Here is a 25,077-nt window from a genome sequence, read left to right on the forward strand (position 1 = left end):
AAGCTGTGTTTTGCATATCCATAGAACTGGAGAATAGATGAGAAAAGAACCTGCGCAATAGGAGAGACTGACCAGCAAAACTGACCAGCAAAACAAACAGAGTACATGAAACAAGGTTAGGTTCAAATGTGTATTTCTAGAATGTTAATTATTGTTAGTTGGACAGCTGTTATTTCTGACCCGGAAATAGCAGCACTATTTATGGGTAGCTTGGACAGCTGTTCGTCCTTATCTATGAATAGCGGTTGTATTTATGGGTGGTTTGGACAGCTGTTTGTCCACTTGCCAAAAATTAGTAAATGGTTATTATTTACTAATTTTAGTGATTCCTTTTGGACACTTTGCAACCAATTCTATTATTGGCTGTCGAGTTGTCTTAATCTCAGCCGTTGGTTAGATTTAATCTCGGTCGTTGGTTTACCAACAGGTGTAGTATAGAAAGGGGTCATTGGGTCATTTGGATTTGAAGAAGCGTTTTGGAGAAGGAGTTTGCAGTGTTAGCAAACAGTCTTGCAGTGTTAGCAAGGGCGCAGTGTTAGCGCAGGGATAGCAGTGAGAAATATCAGCGGGAGAAATTAGGAGGTTGTCGGAGTTCTGCCAGTGTGAGGCAAGGAATTTTGTATCTCTTGATTTGCTGAAGTTTAATATAATTTCTCATCTGTAGAACTGGTTTTCCCTTAGGGGTTTTTCCAGGGACAATTTGTCCGAAAATATTGTGTTGATTCTGTTGCGCATTTCTTTCCGTATTTTAAGTGAAGTTGCAGTTGTATTATTTTTCGATATTAGCTGGAAATTTATTTTCAGCAGTTTAATAATCATTTGTGATAGGAGATTAATAATCAGTGACTGCAATAGTTTGATTTTTCACATGGTATCAGAGCATTGTTAAGGGTAGAAGAGTTTTGCCCTAGGAAAGAAATTTTGATCTCTTTAGATTTATTATTGCTTTAAACCCTTGAGATGGCTTCAGCTGGTTTGAGAGATCAGGATAGATTGGATGGTGCCTCAAATTTTGGTGTCTGGAAGGCCAGAATTTCTTTATTGTTGGAAGAGAATGGTATCAAGGATTATGCTACCAGTGGTGTACCTGTACCAACGGATGCAACACAGCTTGCAGCATATAGGAAGGACGATGCCAAAGCGAGGAGAATTATCCTTGATGGTGTCAAGGATCATATTGTTCCACATATCTCGGAGCTAGATACAGCAAAGAAGATGTGGGACGCCATTCTAAATCTGTACCAGAATGCTACCACTAACAGGAAGTTGATTCTCAGAGAGAAGCTAAAGAATACCCAGATGAATCAGGGAGAAGACGTCACAAGTTACCTCACCAGGCTCAGACTTGTCAAGGATGAGTTAGCAGCTGTTGGAGATAGCCCTAGTGATGATGAGCTAGTGAGAATAGCCCTAAATGGGTTTACTAAACAATGGAGTGTCTTTGTTCAAGTTGTTAGTGGACGAGATACTTTACCGAGTTGGGATCGACTATGGACTGATTTCACTCAGGAGGAGTTTAGACTAAGTCTTGTCAATGGGGCCAACAAGAGTCAGAAAAATGAGGTGGAACAAGAGAACGTTGCCCTAGCGGGTAAAGGGAAAGCAAAGAAGGGATCTAGCAAAGGATCAAATTCACAAAGTGAAAAGAAGAAGAAGGACCTTTCTAAGGTTAAGTGCTTTGGATGTCACGAGTTTGGCCACTATGTCAGTGATTGCCCAGAGAGGAAAAAGGGTAAGAAACAGGTGGCAGCTTCAGCAAGTGCAGAAGAACTCTCCAGCAGAATGGAAGATGAGTTTGCACTCATAGCTTGTATGGTTAGCTCAACCTCACAGTGTGTTTGGTATATAGATAGTGGGGCGTCATTTCATATGACAGGAGTTAGAGAGTACTTCTCCAGTTATAAGGAGGAGGACACCAACATCCAGATTTCTATGGGAAACTTGTCCAAACTCAACCCTGTTGGGAAAGGGACTGTTCAGTTTCAGAGGGAGAATGGAAAGATAATTCCTCTTCATGATGTGTTATATGTGCCGGGCTTAGGTATGAATTTGATTTCTGTATCTGTTCTTCAGGATAGGGGGTATAATGTACTCTTTAGAGGGACACATGTGTTGATTAAGCACAAGGATTGGAAATCACCCATAACTATTGGAGTTAGGAGTGGTCGCCTTTATAGATTGCAGTTTGATACTCCTAAGGCACTTATGAGCAACAATAATCCTAGAGATCTTGGAGAGCTATGGCATAGGAGGTTGGGCCATATTCATCATGGAGCACTTAGATTGCTTCGTGAGACCGTGACAGGTGTTCCAGAGGTGAGCACAGAGCATGATGATGTATTTAAGGGATGTGTGTTGGGGAAGTTTGCGAAAGCATCTTTTCCAAGGAGTGACACCAGATCTAAGGGTGTTCTTGATCTAGTACATTCAGATGTTTGTGGACCAATGTCAACGAAATCTCTCAGAGGATATGAGTACTATGTTACTTTTATTGATGACTTCTCTAGAAAGACCTGGATATACTTCTTGAAGACTAAAGATGAGGTTTTTAGTCGATTCCAAGAGTTCAAGGCTCTTGTGGAGAACTCGACAGGAAAGAAGATAAAGGTTCTTCGGTCAGACAATGGAGGCGAGTACAAAGGAAATGTCTTCCAGGAGTTTTGCACCAGAGAAGGAATCAAGAGAGAATGGACTGTTCCTTACAATCCACAGCAGAATGGAGTTGCTGAGAGGAAGAACCGTTCTATATCGGAGGCAGCAAGAGCTATGCTACATGACCAAGACATGCCCCGTTACTTATGGGCAGAGGCGTGTAATACAACAGTCTACATTCAGAATAGAGTTCCACACAAGGTGTTAGGGAAGATGACACCAGAGGAGGCTTTCACAGGGAAGAAGCCAGATGTTAGTCACTTCAGGATATTCGGGAGTTTGGCATATTGTCATATTCCTGGAGATACACGTACAAAGTTAGATCAGACTGCAGAGAGGGGGTACTTTGTTGGGTACAGTGAGACCTCAAAGGCATACAAGGTTTTCATTCCGGGGACTAAAAGAGTTATTGTCAGACGGGATGTCAAGTTCTTGGAGGACAAGGCATTCAAGAGATCCAGAGATTTGCCAGCAGATGATCAGAGTGAGCAGCCAACAGAAGCTCCAAGACCAAGTCAAGGGCATCAAAGCTCAAGTACAGTTACCAGTACGAGTGTAGACTCAGTTAGTGAAGATTCACAGAGTATGGAGCAACAGGTGCAACAGGAAATGCATTTGGAAGATTTAGAGGTTGACATTTCATCCTCTACAGTTGGCAGCAGGAACCATGTGGTTCCAGATACACAAAGGGATACTCAGGAGTTTGTGGGAGCTCCTAGGAAGAGTACTAGACAGCGAAGACAACCAGCCAAGTTCAATGACTATGTGGCATTAGTTAGTCAGTTGGTAGATAGTGAGCCTTCTAGCTATCAGGAAGCTGCAGAACATCAGGTATGACGAGATGCTATGGTTGAGGAATATTCTTCAATAATGCAGAATGATGTGTGGGAGGTAGTACCTAGACCAACAGATAGGGCTGTAGTTGGATCACGCTGGATCTATAAGATAAAGCACGGTGCAGATGGTAGCATCGAGAAATACAAGGCTAGGTTTGTAGCAAAGGGGTTCTCTCAGAAGGAGGGAATAGACTATGAGGAGACATTTGCTCCAGTTGCCAGGTATACTTCTATACGAGCTGTAATCTCACTTGCAGCACAGATGGGATGGCAGATCCATCAAATGGATGTCAAGACAGCATTCCTCAATGGTGAGTTGAAGGAGGAGGTATACATAGAACAACCAGAAGGCTTTGTAGCACACAGCAAAGAGACCCACGTGTGTAGATTGAAGAAAGCATTGTACGGACTCAAGCAGGCTCCTAGAGCGTGGTATGAGCGCATTGATACATACTTGCAGAAAATGGGCTTTGTGAAGAGTGAAGCAGATGCTAACCTCTACTACTTGGTGGTTAGGGGTGAGATTCTCATTCTTGTTCTTTATGTGGACGACCTATTTCTTACAGGTTCACTAGGGCTCATAGTGGATTGCAAGAGGAACCTTGCAGAAGAGTTCGAGATGAAGGATTTAGGACTTATGCACTACTTTCTAGGCATGGAAGTGTGGCAGACAGATGGGGAGATTTTCCTTGGTCAATGGAAATATTGCATTGAAATCTTGAAGAAATTTGGGATGGAGGATTGCAAAGCCATGTCTACACCCATGATCACGAATTGGAGGAAGGTAGATACATCTAAGGAGAAAGATGTAGATCCCACTTTATATAGACAATTGATTGGTTCGCTTATGTATTTGGTCAACACTAGACCAGATATAGCATTTGCAGTAAACTCTCTTAGTCAGTTCATGGTTGAACCAAAGAGAATGCATTGGATAGCGGCTAAGCATGTGCTACGTTACTTGTGTGGTACAGTCGAGTATGGGATCAGATATGTTTGAGGTGAAGGTATCAGGTTGATAGGCTATACTGACGCAAATTGGGCAGGAAGTACAACAGACAAAAGGAGCACTTCAGGGTGTTGTTTCAGCTTGGGATCAGGAGTTGTATCTTGGTTCAGCAGGAAGCAGAAGTCTGTGGCTCTAAGTTCAGCAGAAGCCGAATACATAGCAGCTAGCATGGCGACATGTGAAACTATATGGCTTCGGAAGTTGTTAGTAGCCTTGTTTGGTCAGAAGGTTGAGACTACTATGATACATTGTGACAATCAGAGTTGCATCAAGTTGTCTGAAAATCCAGTGTTTCATGATAGGTCTAAACATATAGATATCAGATATCACTTCATCAGAGATTGTGTACAAAGGGGAGTTGTTCAACTACAATACATACCTACAGATGAGCAGGTAGCAGACATTCTGACGAAGGCTTTGGGAAAGGCCAAATTTATCTTCTTCAGAGATAAGATGGGTGTCATGCAGAACAGCTTCCTCGCTAAGAGGGAGTGTTAATTATTGTTAGTTGGACAGCTGTTATTTCTGACCCGGAAATAGCAGCACTATTTATGGGTAGCTTGGACAGCTGTTCGTCCTTATCTATGAATAGCGGTTGTATTTATGGGTGGTTTGGACAGCTGTTTGTCCACTTGCCAAAAATTAGTAAATGGTTATTATTTACTAATTTTAGTGATTCCTTTTGGACACTTTGCAACCAATTCTATTATTGGCTGTCGAGTTGTCTTAATCTCAGCCGTTGGTTAGATTTAATCTCGGTTGTTAGTTTACCAACAGGTGTAGTATAGAAAGGGGTCATTGGGTCATTTGGATTTGAAGAAGCGTTTTGGAGAAGGAGTTTGCAGTGTTAGCAAACAGTCTTGCAGTGTTAGCAAGGGCGTAGTGTTAGCGCAGGGATAGCAGTGAGAAATATCAGCGGGAGAAATTAGGAGGTTGTCGGAGTTCTGCTAGTGTGAGGCAAGGAATTTTGTATCTCTTGATTTGCTGAAGTTTAATATAATTTCTCATCTGTAGAACTGGTTTTCCCTTAGGGGTTTTTCCAGGGACAATTTGTCCGAAAATATTGTGTTGATTCTGTTGCGCATTTCTTTCCGTATTTTAAGTGAAGTTGCAGTTGTGTTATTTTTCGATATTAGCTGGAAATTTATTTTCAGCAGTTTAATAATCATTTGTGATAGGAGATTAATAATCAGTGACTGCAATAGTTTGATTTTTCACATAGAACAATAATAAGTTATGAGCAGACATCGACATATTGGCTATATTAGAGCATGTACAGAGATAAGTTTGTAGGCAGCGTCACATAGGTTGATAAACAGTAAAAAGGAAATGACTAATATATTCAGTGATGTCAAGCAATTATTTTTGACATTGATGTCATTAAATAGAAGAGTCGTTGGGGATTCTGGAAGTCGAATGTTTCTAAGCCATAGAGGCAATCTTGTCAGCATGTGATTAATACTATCATAGACGGTAATGAGGAAAAACTGTATTGAGCAGAGCAAGTTCGGGAGTTTCAAAATAAGCAATATGGATTTCACCAACTTAAATATCCTAACACATCTTTGGTAGACGGAGATAATAAGAGGAATATGATGCAGTTAATATCAATTTGAATTACTGACATGGATGCGAACACAACAAAGTAAAATGACCAACAAGTCTAAGACATTAGAGGAGTCAAAGTCTGAATTTAATACATTACATTCGTGTTTTATAAAGGCATCCTAGACAAGTTATTTTCTCAGTGTTGGAGGCAGCAATCGTATATCAAGATTGAACGATACTAAGTGCTCTAACTTAAAGTATTGGTAATTAATTGAAATATTCAGATAAGTCCCAATAGAAGACAAAGATGTAATATGAAGACAAAAGGACCGCGATTCTTTGAATGATAACTAAGACGGTAATAAAGACTGTTACAGATTGCAGAAATATTGTTAGGAGAAGTCAGAGTTTTCAAAACAAAAGAGTCATCGTTCAAACCGTAAATATCTGGACATGAATATAGAACCAACAAAGTATGCAAAGTGTTATCAGGAGTTAGAAAACTCCATGTCATGGACTGCACCCTTGATTAAAATGATTCAGATTTAAAAATGATAAACATCGCAGAAGAAGTTAAAGATGGGGTCACTTTTAAACGATGGAACATAAGAGTCAATTAAAAAAAGGATCAGTTGTAAGAGCAGAGCAGTGGTATAAGGGCTCGTTTGGCTGCGGGAATAGGAATATGGGAATGAGAATAGCTATTCTGGAATAGAAAATAGGGGTATGTATTCCTATTCTCTATTTGGTTTAGCCAGAATTTGATGGAGAATTCGCGGACCCAAAAATTTATGTTTTTAAAAATAAATAAAACTGGAATAGGAATACGTATTCCAATTCCACTTATTTGGGTGGAATTGCAAAACCTCATTTTTTGGCCAAAATTGGAATACATATTCCTATTTTACTTCGTATTCCAATTCCGATTTGGTGCATCCAAACGAAGAATTCAAAATTTTAAGAATTTACATATGCCTATTCCGCTTGTATTCCCGTTGCCAAATGGGCCTTAAAGAATATAAAAAGTGATTTGGTGATGTGAAGTAAAGATAAAAGATAAATAGTTTAAAGAGTAAGAGTTTATAAAGATATTCTTGAGAAGTTTATTAAGTGTGTGGTGTGAAGCGATAAAGCAAGGTGTATATATATTCAGATTTGTTAAATCCAATACACATATATATTGGTCAAATATATAAAAGAAAAATTAGATACAAATAAAGTCAAAGTAAAAAGGCCAGTATGTATTGAACACATACTTGGTGAGAGTGAGGCCCGAGATGGTCCCAAGGTAATAACTACACATCGGTCCCATTTTGGTGAGTACATGTGTATGATTTAAGTCTTCTTTTCATATAATTTAAGCTCTCGCATTACTAGGATATTAATATATATATAAATATGGGAAATACATGTAAAAATAATATTTCTTCAATAATGAGATTTAATAGTTTGGCATTTGTAAAGAATATAAGTGAAATTGGTCGCTATACATTATCCTTGAGTATTATAGTAGTCCCTCTCTTGATTATATTTCTATATGAGCTATTTGCCTTGATCTTTTCCTCTAAGAATGTTCTTGCAAGAAAAAGAGGGAGATTGAGATTCAGAGGAAGCTTGACATTTCATTAGAGGCAACCTTGAAAGAGAGGGAGTAGGTAGAGGAAATGATTCAGTCAACCATCGGTAATCTCAGTCATATTGATTCAGAGGGAGTAAACCATGTTGAGATGGATTCTCCAGTGATCAATTGTAGTAGTCAAGAGGACGATGCTTCATGAATATACCTCGTGATTGTGATTTTAATGTGCCTACCTCATATGTACATCATGAGGAACTGACAACTTCCAAATGATGTCACTTATATTTGCATAAGTTATTGAAAAGTGATGATCTTAAAATAACTTAATTTTCTATTATGATCGATATCTTACGATGTCTATGCAGATCATGATACTTTGCATGGTGGATGTTTATAAGGTAAGCATTATCAGGATGTGTGTGCACATACCTTATATAATTTTTTTTTGAGTACATTGTGAATGTTATGCAACTTGATGTTCTTGAGACCATTACTCATAGTACTTGGTGAATATCTTGCATCTTGACGTTCTGGAGACCATTACTCAAAGAGTATTTGGTGAATATCATGCGTTGATATATTGTAGACCAATACTCAAATGTGATATCAAAAATGGTGAATATCATATGTTGATATTTTGCAGACCATTACCTGATTGAGTACATGGTGAGTATCAAGTGTTGATACTCTAGACACCATTACTCAGAGTATTCGGTGAACATCATATATTTTGAAGGCAAAAACGATAGATATCCTTAATCTTGCTGACTTGATATTACTTTGAGGTAATACGTGTGTTTATCCTCCCTAACTAAGAAGGAGTGTTGATGTTTGGTAGCTTTTGGCAGATAGGCCTATATATAAATTATATATGAGATATAATTTATATATATATATATATATAAAACAATGATTAAATTCTTATTATATTAATTGTCTAACTAATGAATAGACATGTCCCATTCATGGGACATGTTTCTTCATGACTTGCCCTCAATTTAAATAAGAGATTGTCTCTTTATGGCTTGTTCTCAATTTAAATAAGAGGTCGCTGCTATTTGGAAAACACATACCAACTACATGGCAGTACTATTACATTTGCAGCAGATCCGGGAAAATCAACACCATCATCCATCATCCATTCCCCAGCTCTCATTTGTGCCCATCAATTATTCAATCTATAGTTGCAGGCTTCCTTCCAAATCTTTCACTCTCTATCTTTTCATTTTAATGTAGGTATAGCTGCCTGATTTACAACAACCTTACAGATGAGTATATTTGGTTTCAAAATTGATGCCTTGATAAATTGATATACAGCTGATACAGTCATGAGATAGCATTTTTACGGTGAACGGGAGTTGTGCAACCTAAAATTTGCATTTACTTCATTTATTTGAACAGATGTTGTGTGACTTAACATGACCTCATTTTCTTATTTGCAGTGGCTCACAAAGCGTAACAAGAAAGCATTATATGAAGCACTTGAAAAAATTAAATCTGGTATGTAGCTAGGTTTTCTTAGATGAAGAGATACCTTTTAAAGGTATTTGATTTTTCTGTTATAGGTAACCAAGAGTCCTGCCACGATATTTCACCTAAATTAAATGACTAATATTTTTTCAACATTGATTATCTTAAAATGAAGGTAGAGGTTTTTTGCGCAGCTTAGTTTTCAAGCATTTGAAATTTCTCCTTTGATTCTACCCGTTTTATAAAATTATCTAATGGTAGTAACCATTTTGGTTGCAGAACTGATGCTTCTTGGGTTCATTTCGCTACTGCTCACTGTATCACAGACATATGTTGCCAAGATTTGCATATCAGAAAGCCTGTCTGAAACTATGCTTCCCTGTAGGAAGCAGGTTAATGATACTACAACTTCGTCAGATGAGAAGAATCGGAAGCTTAGTCAGGAGTCCCAAAGGCGGGTTTTGGCCACTAGCTCTGGCAGTTCTTGTTTTGACAAAGTAAACCCATATCTTTTAATTATTTTAGCCACTTTTGCAGACTTGGCGATTATTTTATTTTATTGGTGCTGGTTGTTTTTAAATTACTACTGTTTTCCCAGGCTCGCTGGTTATTTTGTTTTAATGCTGCCAGGTTTTTTCCTTTGTAAATGAATTTTCTTAGTTTGCATGACAAATGCTTTTTTGATAGGAAGCAAGTTTTGTAGGAAAGACAATGTTTATGACAATATCTGAGAAGAATAGATCATTCACTAGATAATTTTATAAAGAATTACAAAGATGGGTGCTAAACGATCCTACTTTATTTACCATTACTGATAAACTTACAGCATTTTTTAAAGAGAGTGAGATGCAAGGAAAAGGGAATGGAGAGGGAGAGGGACAGGGAGTCCACAGTTAATTTATACTCTGCCACATGGCAAATAGGACAAGAAGAAGTCCTTTTATAAGACTTTCTTCTCCCAGTAATTATAAATACAAGGAGAAATTAAAACCATCTGTTTGATTGACAGGTATAGAGTACTCCTCGAAGTTCATAGTGAGAAATCTGTCTCTCTCTCTCTCAACATCAGCATATAGGATAACAACAAAGATCTTTTACCAGAGAGAAAATAAAAGGAGAAGCTAATAGAAAGCATGGTGGTTTTGAATTGTCTGTTTCATTGACCAAGTATGTAGGTTTTCTTCCTCCTTTTTCTCTGCATAATTAATTAGTTTGCAACATCTGGAAAGATCTTTACTGAAAGTCCTCATGCTTTCCTTGTAGAAGTTTATAGAAATAAAAGTTGTGCACCCTTCTGCAGCTGTAGGTAAGACATAACCTTTTTTCTCAGTCCACTCTAGTATTTTCACAATCTCACTTCACATGAGAATTGAAAGAAATAAGAAGATACACCAAATTACTTGGTTAAGATGTGATATGCATGCTCATCCTCCCAAACGTCTGCACATGGCAACTAAATAATGATCTGCAGCTGTAGGTAAGACATAACTTTTTTCTCTGTCCACTCTAGTATTTTCACAATCTCACTTCACATGAGAATTGAAAGAATTAAGGAGATACACCAAATTACTTGGTTAAGATGTGATATGCATGCTCATCCTCTTGAATGTCTGCACATGGCAACTAAACAATGAACAGCTGCAAAGATGTTGGTAAAAACTATCAAAGAAGAAATACACACAAATATCTAGCATGGTCGACGAGCAATGTCAAACTACATCTGTAGATGGGGATCTCCTCACAGTCATCACAGAAAAGACAACACTAATTTGGGACTTCAAATTAACTTGCTTTCACATACTATCACCAGTTGAAGAGAAAGATATTTTGGCAGTATAATTCAAAATGACTCAAAGTTGCAGTTTGGACCAAAGCAAGGAAAATCAGTAAGGCTCAGTACCAGAGCCCGATTCAATATCTGGGCAGGGAGTGCTTTATACCATAGCATGGCCCAATAACAGGCAGACAAGGCTCAACGCCAAAGCTTGGTCTGATAACAGAGCAATATGGACCTGATATGTGAACATAAACAATAGACAATTTACAAATGTATAGCAATAATAACTATAAGTAATAGTATTGAATGACATTTAGCAGCATCTAGACGGTCGACAATCCACAAAAGCAGTCAAAATATTTAGATTGAATCCAGGAGCATTCATTTTTGTCACATCCTGGCTGTTGGGTCTGGTAGCAAGGATAAATAATAAATTAAGTAATTTAGACATTCTTTTCAAATTAGGAAATGGGGTGACAGAAGAAGTCAACTATGCATTAATGGAAGCAATTTCTGCCATTCCATGGCGAGAGGCAGTCAGTATTTGTATCCCACAGACATGGGCCACCATTTGAAGAGTATGGTATCCTTCACCGTATTAAGATTGTTTTATGACAGAGTACCATGATAGAAGGATATTAAGGGAACAGATTTGTTGAGAAGGCATTAGAAACTTTAAAAGCAAATGCAATTGGCAGATGCAAAGCTACATTCCATAACCATTGCTAGCATTCTCCTTCCTGCGTAGAAAAAATAAGATCTTAAACAAGCAATAAAGCAGAAAGGGTAGAGGGCTTTCTGCGACCTAGGGAGAAGAGAAATCTGGAGCAGAAATTAAATCCTCACAAGAAAAGGAAAAAAAAGAGGGCAGAGATTGAACAGCGGGAATGGAATTAGATGGGAGCAAAAGGCTATCACACCCTCATAACCAGAGATTGCTGTGTAGAAAAAGCAAAAACAGTGGTAGGCAGATTGGCTCCATGGTTTGAGAAAAGATATGCAATTGCCATTAGTAGTTTGATAGGACAGACAGAAGTGGGATGAGGGATCAATGATGGTAGGTAGCATCTTTCAAGAGTAATTGGTCCCAAAAATAGTGAGTTTCATGAATTTCTGTCTCTATGCTTATTGTCATTGTTCATCAGAGGAAGCTGTGGAGGCAAAAGGAAAGCAAATTTGATTTCAACAGTTGGCCTGCCTGGAGTCCTCATGGAAAAGGAAACTTGTGAACCAGAACAAGAAAGGTAATGATTAAGTGCACACCCCTAACACTCAACAACACGCATCAACAACTCAAAAACACAAGGAATAGACAGAAAAACAACAAGACCAGGCCCTTGCTTTCTATTCAAATACTCCTGAAAATGGAAATAGATTGCGAATCTGAAATATCAGTGTCTTCAGCATTATAGTCATGTACAATAACTGAAACCTGATGTTCATCAGTTACATTTTCAAGAAGAAACTACAAGGAAAAAACTATCTCCGTCATCTCTATCTTTTGTTGCAGCTTGCTTCTAAATCTTCCTACCAGTAAAAAGACTTACTGTACCAATTCAAGGGCCCCATAATGTTCTGTTTTCCAAAAGCAAGGGTAGTACACCTCCCAAAATCCCATGCCCAAAATGAGAAGTTGCAATTTTTAACTCAGAGAATTGCAAATAATGCTAATCTTGACTACACATGGAGTCAGCATGACCCACACAAAGATTTGAAGATGCCAAAAAGCTAAGGAAATGGCATGTAAGTCTTCATAAAGCACTTTCCTTCCCACCACCAATATTTTAAATCAAGAGTCAGGGATGACTCACCATGACTCCACCTAGGACCTGAAAATAGAAAAAGCAAAGCCACTAACTCTTGGGCACCCATTTTGAATGTCAAGCATCAAGACAAGATTGTAGGAGTTATGACAAGTTGTAGCTCCCAATTTCCACGCCATGAAGGGCATGCTGAATAGTTTTCCTTGTAAATGTCACTAATATAAGTCCAAGTAACAATAAAGCTGAAACACATGGGTATGGCTAAATACTATTACATTAATTATTCACCAAAACATTTATTCCTACATAGCAGAATAATATAATAAAACACTTTGGTTGATGCAAGATATTTCTTGTACCTTTGTATGCGCTTGCATTATAAATCTAGGATAAGAATTTTTTTGTGAGCACGGATAATTTCTTCTTTTTCTACTTCCCGAATCTAACTACCACAAGCATACTTATCTCACAACTGTGCTCTATAATCATCCTCCTTGATGTGGAATCAACTCCACCATAGACTGACCATCTCCTCCAAGTGAAACTCACATTCTTCTGCAATCTTCTGGGATTTCAGTCCACCATAATCTGGTCACCTCCTCCAAAATGTGTCTGGACTCTGTACCAAACTCTCCAACCCCATTCAGATCCTTCTCTCCATACCATTCATCACCAGTAAAATCTATTTGGTTTTGAACCATCTCATATGAATTCATTAACTCATCCATCTCAACACGGAATCATCAATGAGAATAAAATTTACCTTCTCATCACTTGCTGTAACTTCCACTTGGTTCTTTTCTTTCATTCCTTCAACAATGCATACAATTGTATCACCTCCTTGTTCTGTAACCAGTGCATCCCACTCCATTTCCACCATGCAATATGCATCAATAAATCATATCCTTCTCTTTCTTCTATGTCCTCCAAAAACTCTCTTCTGGTGCAACTTCATTTTGCTCACATCCATCTTCATAACAATATTAAAAAAGTTAAATTTTACCTTATTTCCTTCGACTGCTACAATTCTTTACTTTCCTCATTTATTGTCATCTCCTTCAAGTCTTCACAAAGATTTCCCTTCGCTACAATTTCTGAAATCTCCTTCTCTACTTCTTCCAACATTCATCAACTTCTTCATATTCATTCTCTTCTTCTTCTTCAGTACCATATGCATGTCACATCTTTCTTTCATTTAATTGAAACATCATTAGAGAGATCATCAAAATGATCTTCACCTCTTTTCTTTTCTTTCTTTCTCCTTTCAATCTTTGCTCTCGTTTATCTATCCGCTCTTGCATGTTTACCACTCCAACTCTCTCTCTCTGGTTTTCTCAAGTTCAGGAATCCTTAGGATTCATCCAATTACAATAGTCATTTTCTACTCTCTTTCCACCCTCAAGGCCTCACAAAGCCTCAACAGAGATCTTTAAATCCTTGGTTTTTTGCACATGTATATTGCCTCACTGGGTGTTCTATTTAAAAATCCCTAGGAACCTCAGCTCCTCAAATCCTCTAAATAGTTTCTATTGAAACTTACATATTCATCTTCAAGAAAAGTTCACACACACATACCCTTAGGGTTTGGTTCAAACTGGCCTCACTTTGGCAGTCTGTTCACACACCAAGAACACCTGCTCTAATACCACTGATGTAGGGTTAACAACTAACCCTCAACAACACACATCAACTTGAATTTACAAAGGAATAGACAGAAAAACTGCAAGGCTAGGCCCTTTTTTTTCTATTCACATACTCATGAAAATAAAATACAAGTCAAATCTGAAATATTAGCGTTGTCAGCCTTTTAGACGTGTATAAAAGAAATCTGATGTAAATCAGTTACATATGCAAGAAGCTACAAGAAAAACTATCTCCTTTATCTTTGTGTTTTGCTTTAGGTCTTCCAACCTGCAAAAAGACCTCCACTATTTGAAGTCCCCATTTGAAGAGAAAAATGAGAGGGTAAATAAATTTTGGATTTCCAAAACCAAGGGTATATTACCGCCCAAAATTCCACACACTAAATGAGAAGCTACAATTTTTTACGTAAAAATTGCAAATAATTCTAATTGACTGCACACGTGTAATGTCCCAAAATCAATGGAGTGAAATAATTACATATGTGGTTCCAAAATTTAAATAATATCATACAGATATATTTAATTAATTAATAAATAAAAGGGGCCCAAGTAATAAAATAACAAATAAATTATGTTGGCCTATTTGTAGCCCTATCAAAAACTTTTTGGAGCTCTTTATAAGGCCATGATTGGCATTGTAGGAAATCATCGTGGAGTTATCTTTTCTTGAATATCGGTGATTCCAATTGGAATTGAGTTCTTGTTTGCAATTTCGGAGGTGCAAGACCCTCCCTAGTCTGTAATTGTAGTTTCAGTGGATACCAACACGCTATTCCGATGTTAAAGATATTGCTTCAGATATTTCACCATGTACTTACATTGTCAAATTTGTGAAGTCTTTTTAATAATCAAAGATATTATCTTAGATTCCAATACTTCTATTGGCGTCGATCTATTGGTGTTATATTTGCTGTAGGTTGATTCATTAGCAATAACATATTTGATATCGTGCGGTGGAAGTGTGTCATTTGGTACGGTGTAAGTGTGTCATTTGCTACGGTGTAAGTGTGTCGTCTAGTACGGTGGAAGTGTTTCGTATTGTTGAAGTGTGCTTTCGATACATTACAATATTCAACCACCATTAAATATCTAGTGCCAAATTGGATTAGTACATTACAACCTGGACTCATCACCACCCCACACCAAGATTGGAAGTTGCTAAAAGGTTAAGAAAATGGCATTCAATTGTTCTAAAGAACTTTTCTTCCCTTCACAAACGACATTATAAATCAAGAGTTAGTTATGATACCTCATAACTCCACCAGGGACCCAAAAATAGAAAAAGAAAAGCCACCTACTCTTGTGTGCCATTTTGAATGTCAAGCATTGTGGTAGGATTCTAGGAGTGATGACAAGTTGTAATTCTCAACTTCCACACCAAGAAAGGCATGCTTGGATAATTTTCCTTGAAAATGCAACTAAAATGAGTCCAACTTCAATAAATTTAAAATAGAAGGGTATGTCTAATTTTTTTTCAAAATATATTTTAACTAAATTACACCAATTATTCACCAAAACATTTATTGCAACATAGAAAAATAATTAAATGATTTTTTTGTTTTTTAGGCTCTTGCATCAATAATTGCATATCAATATCTACTATATTAACTCTAGAAGAGTTTATTATTACATAAGCTTATATTTAAATTAGTAATAGCCTACAAATAGACGAATGACCTAGGATTCCAAAATGTTGTATAAAATTGAAGTTTAATTTTAATGCCAAGGCATGTGTAGATAATGGTAGGAGCATAGTTGAAAAACTTGCCAAAGCCAAAAACTCACCAAGGCCTAAAAAATAAATTTGGGGAAAACTTGGCCAACTTTTAACAAAAACTCGAGAACTTAAAAATTGCTTAAACTTAATTAGAAATGTATTTTTTTTGCAAAATTCAATGAGAAGATGCATCCAATGAGTCAATAAATGAGAACAAAAAAGAAACAAGCTTTCTCTAGATATATTTGAACACAAAATAGGTACAAAATCGCATTTTTGTGAGGAATGCTGATGGCTGGAAGCAAAATAGTATATGATTTATGTAGAACTAAAAATAAATACATTATTCCTGTTAAAGTTTGATCATATTTAGAGGTTATAGTATTTAAAAAATTTCTATATAATATGTTGTTAAAACTTGTTTGGCACTTATTTAGTTTGGTATGTCCCAAGTCATATTGGATTGAATATATATATAAATGAGTGGAGACATGTCTAGGTAGGGACATGTCTTTACATGGCCATTGTTTACTCTTGTGGGGTAATAGAGACTAATTGCGACAAAAAGTAAAGTACTCAACATGAAACATAAAGAGAGATAAAAATAATATATTCATTCATTGGTCATTGTACACAAATATACTCCATACCAACCTATCTCAAATAAGGAAATGATGCATACATATAGTGTCTGAGGGGTCGAGGTGAATCGTCAGAACTGTGTAACTCCCTCAAATGTGCTAACCGTCTAACTGCCCAATAACCCGACAACACCATACCCCTCAAAAGAAAAGTCGTCTTTTGGTGACTCACAACTGACAAAAGATGAGACAACTATCTAAATACATAAGAAAAATAGAGACTAAGAGGGGGAGGTCGCCTCCCTAGAGTGTTCAGTAATCGATGCAACTCGTAGACCAGACCCGTGTGGATGCACAAATCCTTCTGTGTCCTCGTGTTGACCTCCACAACCTCCTTCAGTAAGAGTGCTGCCTCCATGGCCTGTGCTTCCCTCTGTGCACAGGCTGCTTTAGCCTCGTCTAGCCCCTTTTTAGCCTTTTTTTTGTCCTATAAGAGCGATCCCCACTCTGCCACCCAAGATGCCTGTTGGCTAGCCAAGTAGGTAGCTCCTCTCGAGCCTTTGCCTCGACCTCTTTGGACCTCTCAGCCACCACTTTGTCTGCCTCTGCACGCCACTGAGCATAGTAGGCGTCTTTATACACCGCTACTATCTTATGTGTACACCTCTCCATGGTGTTGGTGATTGGTCTCAACTCAAGTTCTGTGTCCTAGTTTGCCAGCATCTTTGGTGTCTCTACTGCTAGCCATCCTCTTGCCTCAAAGAAAGAGTAGAACAGCTCGGGGCACGTTCGCCTTATGTAGGGTCAAATCAGCTGTAATTCCCTTGTTTTAATCAAGGCATGATGTCCAATTACCCAAGCTCTTTCCAACACATCCTCTAGAGCTCTAATGTATGTCATGGATTTCTCTTCATCCAACCCATAGGAGAACCTCTCCTCATCCTTTTGCTCAACATACTAGTCTATATCAATCTCCATTCCTCCTGTGGCAGCCACTTCCACCTCTGGTGCGGCCCCCTCATCTCTTGGCGCATCTTTGGACAGTGGAATCCTCGTCGCTTGTGCTGCTGGTATCCTAACCAAAACCTCCTTTTGTTGTCAGGACTGTCTGGAGGGACCGACGTTTGCAAGAGTGAGTTGAAAACTGTTGGCGTAAGCATAGACTCGCCCTATCCATCATTTGGACCTCCTCAACCTCTGGTTGTGCCGACTACACCATGTTCATTGGTTCGGCCAACAAGGTAGAAGCAATGGTGATGACAACCTCTGTGCCAATTACCTCTAATCGGACCTGAGGCTTTGGTGTTATGCTCTCATCTGCCTCTGTCTCCTGGCGCATCTCCATCACATCTTCTGTTGGAACTACAGCAACTGCATTTGAGGTAGTCCGATTCGGGACAACTTCCGCCATGTGACTCTCTGCGGTCATCTCTGGAAAGACTACTTCCCTCTCCCTTGTCCCCTGCTCATCTACCACTACTATGGTCTCAATCATCGCCGGGGGTGGTGTCATAACAATCTGTGGTCTCTTTTGGCCGAATGGTGGGATCGAAGGAGTGGAAGTGGTGGGGACCAAGTGTGTTAAGGTGGGTAATAGAGGCGGTGCAAAGAGCGACCTAAGTGGAGACATTGTCTGGGTCACGTTCGCCTCGCCCTCCGCCTGGGAATTGTTGCTTTCTGAAGTATCTTCTCGGCCTTTGTCAGTGTCACCAGTGCTCAATTCCTGCATCACCCTCTTCTGGCCAGCCATCATGCCACTTGTGTCTAAGTGTCTCCAATAGAAGACTGGGGGTTTTCCCTGTGCCAACTTGCCTTTCGACGGTACCTCGAATACATCAGTAGGAATTTGATGAAATGCAACCTCTAAAAATAATCCAATGGCGTAATGGGACATGTAAAAAGTGTGGTGCTGCAGCACCACAAACTCCTCCATTTGATCGGCCAGGATAGATGCCCAATCAAATACCACCTCGTTCATGATTCTGTTCATGAAAACAATTTGTCGCAAGGCAATATCAGAAGCCCTACTTGCCCCTGTTAGCCGGCTTTTCACGACATCCATGATACACCACCAAGGCCCTTCCTTGACAAAGTTACGTTTCAACCCTCTACTCATGGTGCCTTTTATGACCAAATCAAATTTGTTAGCTGTAAGTTCTCGACCCACCATCTTAACCCAATATTCCTTCCGGTCTTGTGGAAGTTTCTCATTCGGAATTGCTACTTTGCAGCCTCCCTACCTTGGGATACCAAAAACTCTAGTAAAATTGCGGGCTTTAACGAAACAATGATAGGGTTCGAATGAGCTCATTTAGCTATGTCTGTCATCCATGATACACCACCAAGGCCCTTCCTTGACAAAGTTACGTTTCAACCCTCTACTCATGGTGCCTTTTATGACCAAATCAAATTTGTTAGCTGTAAGTTCTCGACCCACCATCTTAACCCAATATTCCTTCCGGTCTTGTGGAAGTTTGTCATTCGTAATTGCTACTTTGCGGCCTCCCTACCTTGGGATACCAAAAACTCTAGTAAAATTGTGGGCTTTAACGAAACAATGATAGGGTTCGAATGAGCTCATTTAGCTATGTCTGTTATGTGATTCAATCATGGTTCTCGTTACTTGCTCAAAAAGCCGGACGGAAAATACTAGCATTTGGATGGCCTAATGTACCTGCGTGCACACTAGTATCTGTTTGATGAGGGTTCTGTCTTGGGTCTCTTGCCACCATCGGCGACATTCAAGGCTGTTCAAACTGTGAAATGGAACCGTGCGATGGGAAATGTCTTCCTTTTGGGATGCTTGTTGCACCTTGGGACAAACTCTCTATATTTTACTACTAAAGGTGGCTCCTTGGCTTGCAACATGAACGCCTGAAGCCAAGACTCGTGCATTCTTGTCCATGTTGGAACTGTTTGATTTCAATTGGTTGTTCCACTACCGCCTCTTGCCTGCTAACTGTATGTCTTAACTATTTCTTATTTTTTTGTTTTGTAACAAAATCGGTTAGGGTTGGATCACGTCTCACTGTCGTTCGGATGCGGTGCATACAATCTCCTTGCTTTATGTTTGGTTTCTTTTCCCTCAGAGAATGGATTTGTAGCTCCTTTTGCGGCCTATCCACAATTGCTACTTCTCTGTAGACAACTAACAATCTTGTGCTATGTATCCCTGATGATGTGTTGTGCCAATTCTGCTACAGACTTATTCTTTCCATCTGTGGGGCTCTATGTTTTCTCCCTCTCTCTTCTGCTCCCCAACCTTATCTGTGGCTTTTATGTTGTCTCCCTCTCTACAATTTTCTCTTGTTCACCATGGCTCCTACTACTTACCCTTCGATTGGTGGTGATTATGAAACTTTATTGAACTTGGATGTGGCATTTATGTTGTCTGATGTGTTGTGGGGTTCATCAGGTGTTCACAGAAGTTGTGGTGTCTCCGTTGGGTTGTGATGTGTTCGCGGCTATGGTGTGTCTGTCGGGGTTGTAATTTGTTTGTGGGATGCGTTGTGTCTGCAGAGAATGTTTGTGGGACATGGTATGTTTGCGGTAACACACTCGCGAGACATGGCATCTTCGTAGGATTTGTCCGCAGAACCATGTTCGTGGGCTTGTTTCGAGTTTCACTTTTTTATTTTTTATTTTTTTCTTTTTTTTTAATATTTTTTTTTCTTTTTTATTTTTCTTAAATTATATATATATTTTAGTTTTATTTTATTTTTTATTTTTCATTTTCTCACCTAGCTAGTTCACTTGGTGGGTCGTTGTGTCCTTTATGCCATTAGTAATAGATTTTGAGTTTTGAGTCATTCTCTGAGTTTGCTCTCTCTCGTCCATCGAGAGTCCATAACTTAATGGCTCCGTTATCGCCCACTTCCCATATACTATAGTGTCCTAGCCATTTTACCTTGAACTTTCTGGGTTTGATCTCATTTCGCCCATTGCACTTTAGCACCAACTATCCAAGCTGAAACTTTGTCCGTTTCAAATCTTTATTGTGCCACGCTTTATAACGAGTTTGCATTACCTCAATTGCCCATTACGCCATTAGCCGTCGTTCATCTAGCTTGTTTAGCCTATACAATCTCTCCCTAAGACTTTCCATATTGCCAAGTCTATTGTCAATTGCTATCTGGAGGCTTGGGACCATAAATTTTGTCGGCACGACCGCTTCTTGCCCGAACATGAGTTGGAAGGGTGTTTGTCCAATTGTGACTTTGTAGGTTGTGCGGTACACCCAAAGTGCTAACAGTAGCTTCTCTTCCCAATCAGCTTGCTCCACCCCGCATGACTTATAAATGACCAACACTAAAATTTTGTTTGTTGATTCAACCTGGCCATTGGCTCTTGGATAGTATGGGCTTGACAAGGAGTGAATTTTTTTTAACTCGATTGTGAGCAGTCAGAATACATGATTGATGAAGTGACCTCCTTTGTCACTGGTCAACTAGATAGGAATGTCGTAACGTGTGATTATCTATTCATAAATGAATTTCGTTGTACTTATTGCCGAGTCATCGGGCAATGCTAGCACCTCCACCCACTTTGTGAGATACTCTATTGGTACCACGATGTAGCGGGATCTGCGAGCTCGACTTGGCTTCAAGGGTTCCCATGAAATCTAAACCCCATCATTCAAACAATTCCTATGCATGTGATGGATTGAGTGGCATAAAATCCCGTTTCAAGAGATTACTCGTGCGCTAACAAGTGTTGCAGCTGATCACCCACTCTTTGGCATCATTGTATAACATAGGCCACCATAGCCTTGCCGAAAGTACTTTCCTTTCCATCATGTCCGGTCCCATATGCCCTCCTGTCAGGCCTTCATGGGCTTCCCGAAGGATGCTTTGTACTTCTTCCTCCATGATGCATCTTCTCAACACTTGGTCTGGCCCCATTTTATACAACTGACCGTTGATTAGGGAAAATGTTTTGCTCCTTAATGCCAACTTCTGTCATTGGCCTGGTGGCATCTCCCTCAGGAATTGTAAAGTGGATAGATATTCGCTGATGCTTTTATACCATTCCAGAAGGATGGCTATACAAAATAAATGCGCATTTGGGAAGTCATCATTAACTCCTTCTGGTGGCTTCCCCGACCTGATCCGAGATAGTTGATCGGCTATAACGTAGCTCTTGCCCAACCTGCACTACAATGGTGAATGTAAACTCCTAGAGTAGCAACAACTATCTGCTCACCCTCCCTTGAATGGTGGGTTTGTTTACCAAGTACATCAACTCCTGGTGGTCTATGTAGAATGTGAGGGCATTGTGAACAGATAGTGTCTAAACTTTTGTACAACATACACCATTCCTAAAGCCTCTCGCTCCGTTGTAATGTAGTTCTCCACTTTTGACAACAATTTGCTAGCAAAGTAGATAGGATGATCAAGGCCATGATCACCCATTTGTGCAAGTGTTGCACCAATTGCAAAGTTAGACATGTCTACGTGCACGTAAAACTCTTTATCCCAATTCGGGTATGCAGAATTGGTGCCCCTAACAATATCGTCTTTAGTTCGCCTTTTCTTGTTAGCCTGTCGAGGGAGCATGAAACTTGACCAAAGTTCTTTATGAACCTCTTTTTATATCCAATATACCCTAAGAATGATTTGACTCCATTGACATCGGTCAGCGCTTCCATCTCCACAATCACGCGTATCTTGTTGAGATCAGTTTTGAGTCCTGTCTTACATATAATGTGCCCCAACAACTTACCCTGGGGTACCATGAATCTGCATTTCTTCGGTTTTAGCGCCAGCCTAGCCCAACTACACCTTTCCATGCATTCCTCGAGTGTTGCCAAATGTGTGTCTTGTCTGTTGAAGATAGACCAATCATCCAAGAATGCACAAAAGTTCCCTATGGACATTTTATCAAAGATATGGAGGATTATTCTTTGGAAGGTTGTTGGTGCAGTGCACAACTCGAAGGGCATTTAGATGCATTGACGTTATCTTCTACCATGAAAGTGGTCTTCAACTTATTCTCATCTGCTATCGATATCTGGTTATAACCTAAAAACCCATCCATAAATGAGTGCATTTCATGCCCAACAACTTCAAGTATTGTATCCGTGAACGGGATAGGGAAGGGGTCTTTTATGGTGACAACCTTCAAGCAGTGGAAATCGACACAAATCCTAATCTAGTTTGCCTCCTTTAATGATATCACAATGGGCAAGACTCATTCATTTGTTTAAACTCGAAATATGATTCCTGCCTCCAACATGCGTTGGATCTCTTCGTCAATCCTAGTTGCATAATGCTTGTTCATTTTGTACGGTCTCTTTCACATGGGTACCACACTAGGCACTAGGGGTATTCGGTATATACACAATTTTGATGATACACCCTTCAGGTCCTTGTAACTCTAGGCAAACACATCTTTGTACTCCATGAAGATTTTGAATGCTGTTACTTTCAACATAGGAATTCCAATCATCGTCAACCAGGATGTTGTATAGATTCTCTTCATTCCCAAGGTTTGTGAAACTTACGGATGGTTCTTCGTATTTGATTGGTTTTCCTACGTCGAAGTTGTGAGAAGGGCTTTCATTCACCTGGGCTTCTCCTTCTTTGTACCCTTGGAACTTTGATGGAAAAACCTCCTTCTCTTCTGAGCCATTCCTTCCACTCCTACCTTGTTGCAGCTTGGAAATAACTCGTAATCTTCCATTTGCCAATGGAAAAGGCCGTTCAAGGAATCTAAGTCATCTTTTGAACATCTTTCAAGTTCCATTATGCCTTCGTCATTAAGCTCCATCAGTTCTTGTCCCTCATCCCTTCCCCAGATTCCCCCTCAGACTCATATTCCGATGCCATCTCCTCACATACCGTTTGTGTTCGAAGGTCAATAACGAACTTCCTTCCGCTGCTCTGCAATGAAAGTGTATTTCTCTTCCGATCGTGGTTTTACCTTGCTGTTACGAGCCATCCCCTTCCAAAAATGCCATCATATCCCTTCTTCAATGGGATCATGATGAAATCTAGTACAAATGGCTGGGTTCCAATGGTGACTTCCTGAGCCATCAATGTTTCCAGAGGTTTAATTCACTGCTGGTTTGTACCGAGTAAGTTGAAGGTGGGGGACCACAGTATAGGTTTTCCAAGTTTTTTCCATGTTTCCTCTGTAAGCACATTTACCTCGGCCTCACCATCAACTATGTTATCGGTGAGGATTGTCCGGAGGATACCTATCTCCACTACTGCAGGGTACCATTTACTATTCAACGCAAGTAGCATAGGGTCTACCGCTGATCCTCCTGAAACAATTGGTTATTGTATGGTGTTGGCGCTTGATTGTGCAGTGCAGGTGTTTAGTAATATCGTCTTCCAACTAGGGTAAGGTATGGAGGTCTTGTACTTTAATTGGAACCTCCATTTGCAATATCCGCCCTAGTATGTTATTCTTAGCCTCTGTTTGTCCTAAGGTACTTGGAACCATAGGTGTATCCCACTTCGCTTTCATTGCCTTCTCTATTTCTTTTGCCTCCTATACTCTCTATTTCTCTGTATGAGGATCAGGGTACATGGCTTGTTTATCTTGGTTACAAATGACTACCAGTACTTCTTCCTCAATGTTGAGCAAGTTGGCCCAAGGCTTTGAGCAATTGGCTTCTTCGTGATCTTCGGGACCACACCATTGACCCAACTTTTGTGGTGTATCACTCTTGTCGCAATATCGGGCAATGTGTCTCCATTGGCTGCATGCCCGACATTGAATCATCGACCAGCCCTTCAAATCATATGTATTTGGCTTCTGTTTTCGTTACCTCTTCCTCCTCATTGTTTGTTTCAGAACCCACAAGATGACGCTTTTTTTGTTTGTTGGTTGGCAGCCCTGGAGGTAGATGGTTGTTCCTGAGTGAAAAGGACTTGTGGCCCTCTTGTCTTTTAAGTTATACAGGCATTCCTTGGTGGAATGGCCCATCACCTGGCAGATGTCACATAATGATTTTTGGGACATGCTCCTTTAGTGTGTCCATCCACTCTCTTTGCATTCCCGCACCACATTTCTTCTTTGTCATTTCGCCCGGGAGTTCATATCCTTCTGTAATGCTTGTACCTTTCTATAAGATTTATCCTCACTACTACTATCCTTGTCTGAGGATTCATCCCTCTCAGATGATGATTTGTTTTTCTTTTTCTTCTTTAAAGTTTTTCTTCCACTTTCCAAATCCATCGCTCTATCACACGCATCAGTGTACGATGTTGGCGTTACTATCCTCATTTTTCTTCTTAGGGATGGTATCTAATCCGTCAACAAACCATCTCTTCTTTAATTCATTCGCCGGTTGGGTTTCTATCTTTCTAAGCAATTCCTTTAACCTTCTATTGTATGCTCAAATAGTTTCTCTCTTTTCTTGCTTAGCATTATAAATCTCCATGACGATCTCATTGTCATCCCGAAGCAGTTTAAATTCTACTTGGAATTATTTCCTAAGATTGTCTCATGTATTTATTTTAGGTTTGTCCATATCTGAATACCAGTCGACGG

The 25,077-nt window shown here is 39.4% G+C and overlaps 1 protein-coding gene across 5 annotated transcripts in view; it reads left to right on the top strand.

Moving 5' to 3' along the window:
• Window positions 1–25,077, top strand: part of LOC149542473 (MLO-like protein 9) — a 117,144-nt gene that overhangs the window by 3,258 nt on the left and 88,809 nt on the right. For 2 of the 5 annotated variants that reach the window (XM_089797415.1, XM_089797414.1), the window contains exons 2-3: window positions 9,067–9,124; window positions 9,374–9,591. The exons of 1 other annotated variant lie outside the window; for it this stretch is intronic. In XM_089797415.1, coding sequence (XP_089653541.1) covers window positions 9,067–9,124; window positions 9,374–9,591 — 276 coding nt within the window. Of the gene's footprint in view, window positions 1–8,785; window positions 8,861–8,950; window positions 8,972–9,066; window positions 9,125–9,373; window positions 9,592–25,077 lie in introns of those variants that run through there. 2 more of the 5 variants (XM_089797416.1, XM_089797417.1) reach the window with 2 other exon arrangements.

This window comes from Cupressus sempervirens, chromosome 8 (genome assembly GCF_028749045.1).
Source record: "Cupressus sempervirens isolate cs-2001-9-10 chromosome 8, ASM2874904v1, whole genome shotgun sequence".
Taxonomy (NCBI): domain Eukaryota; kingdom Viridiplantae; phylum Streptophyta; class Pinopsida; order Cupressales; family Cupressaceae; genus Cupressus; species Cupressus sempervirens.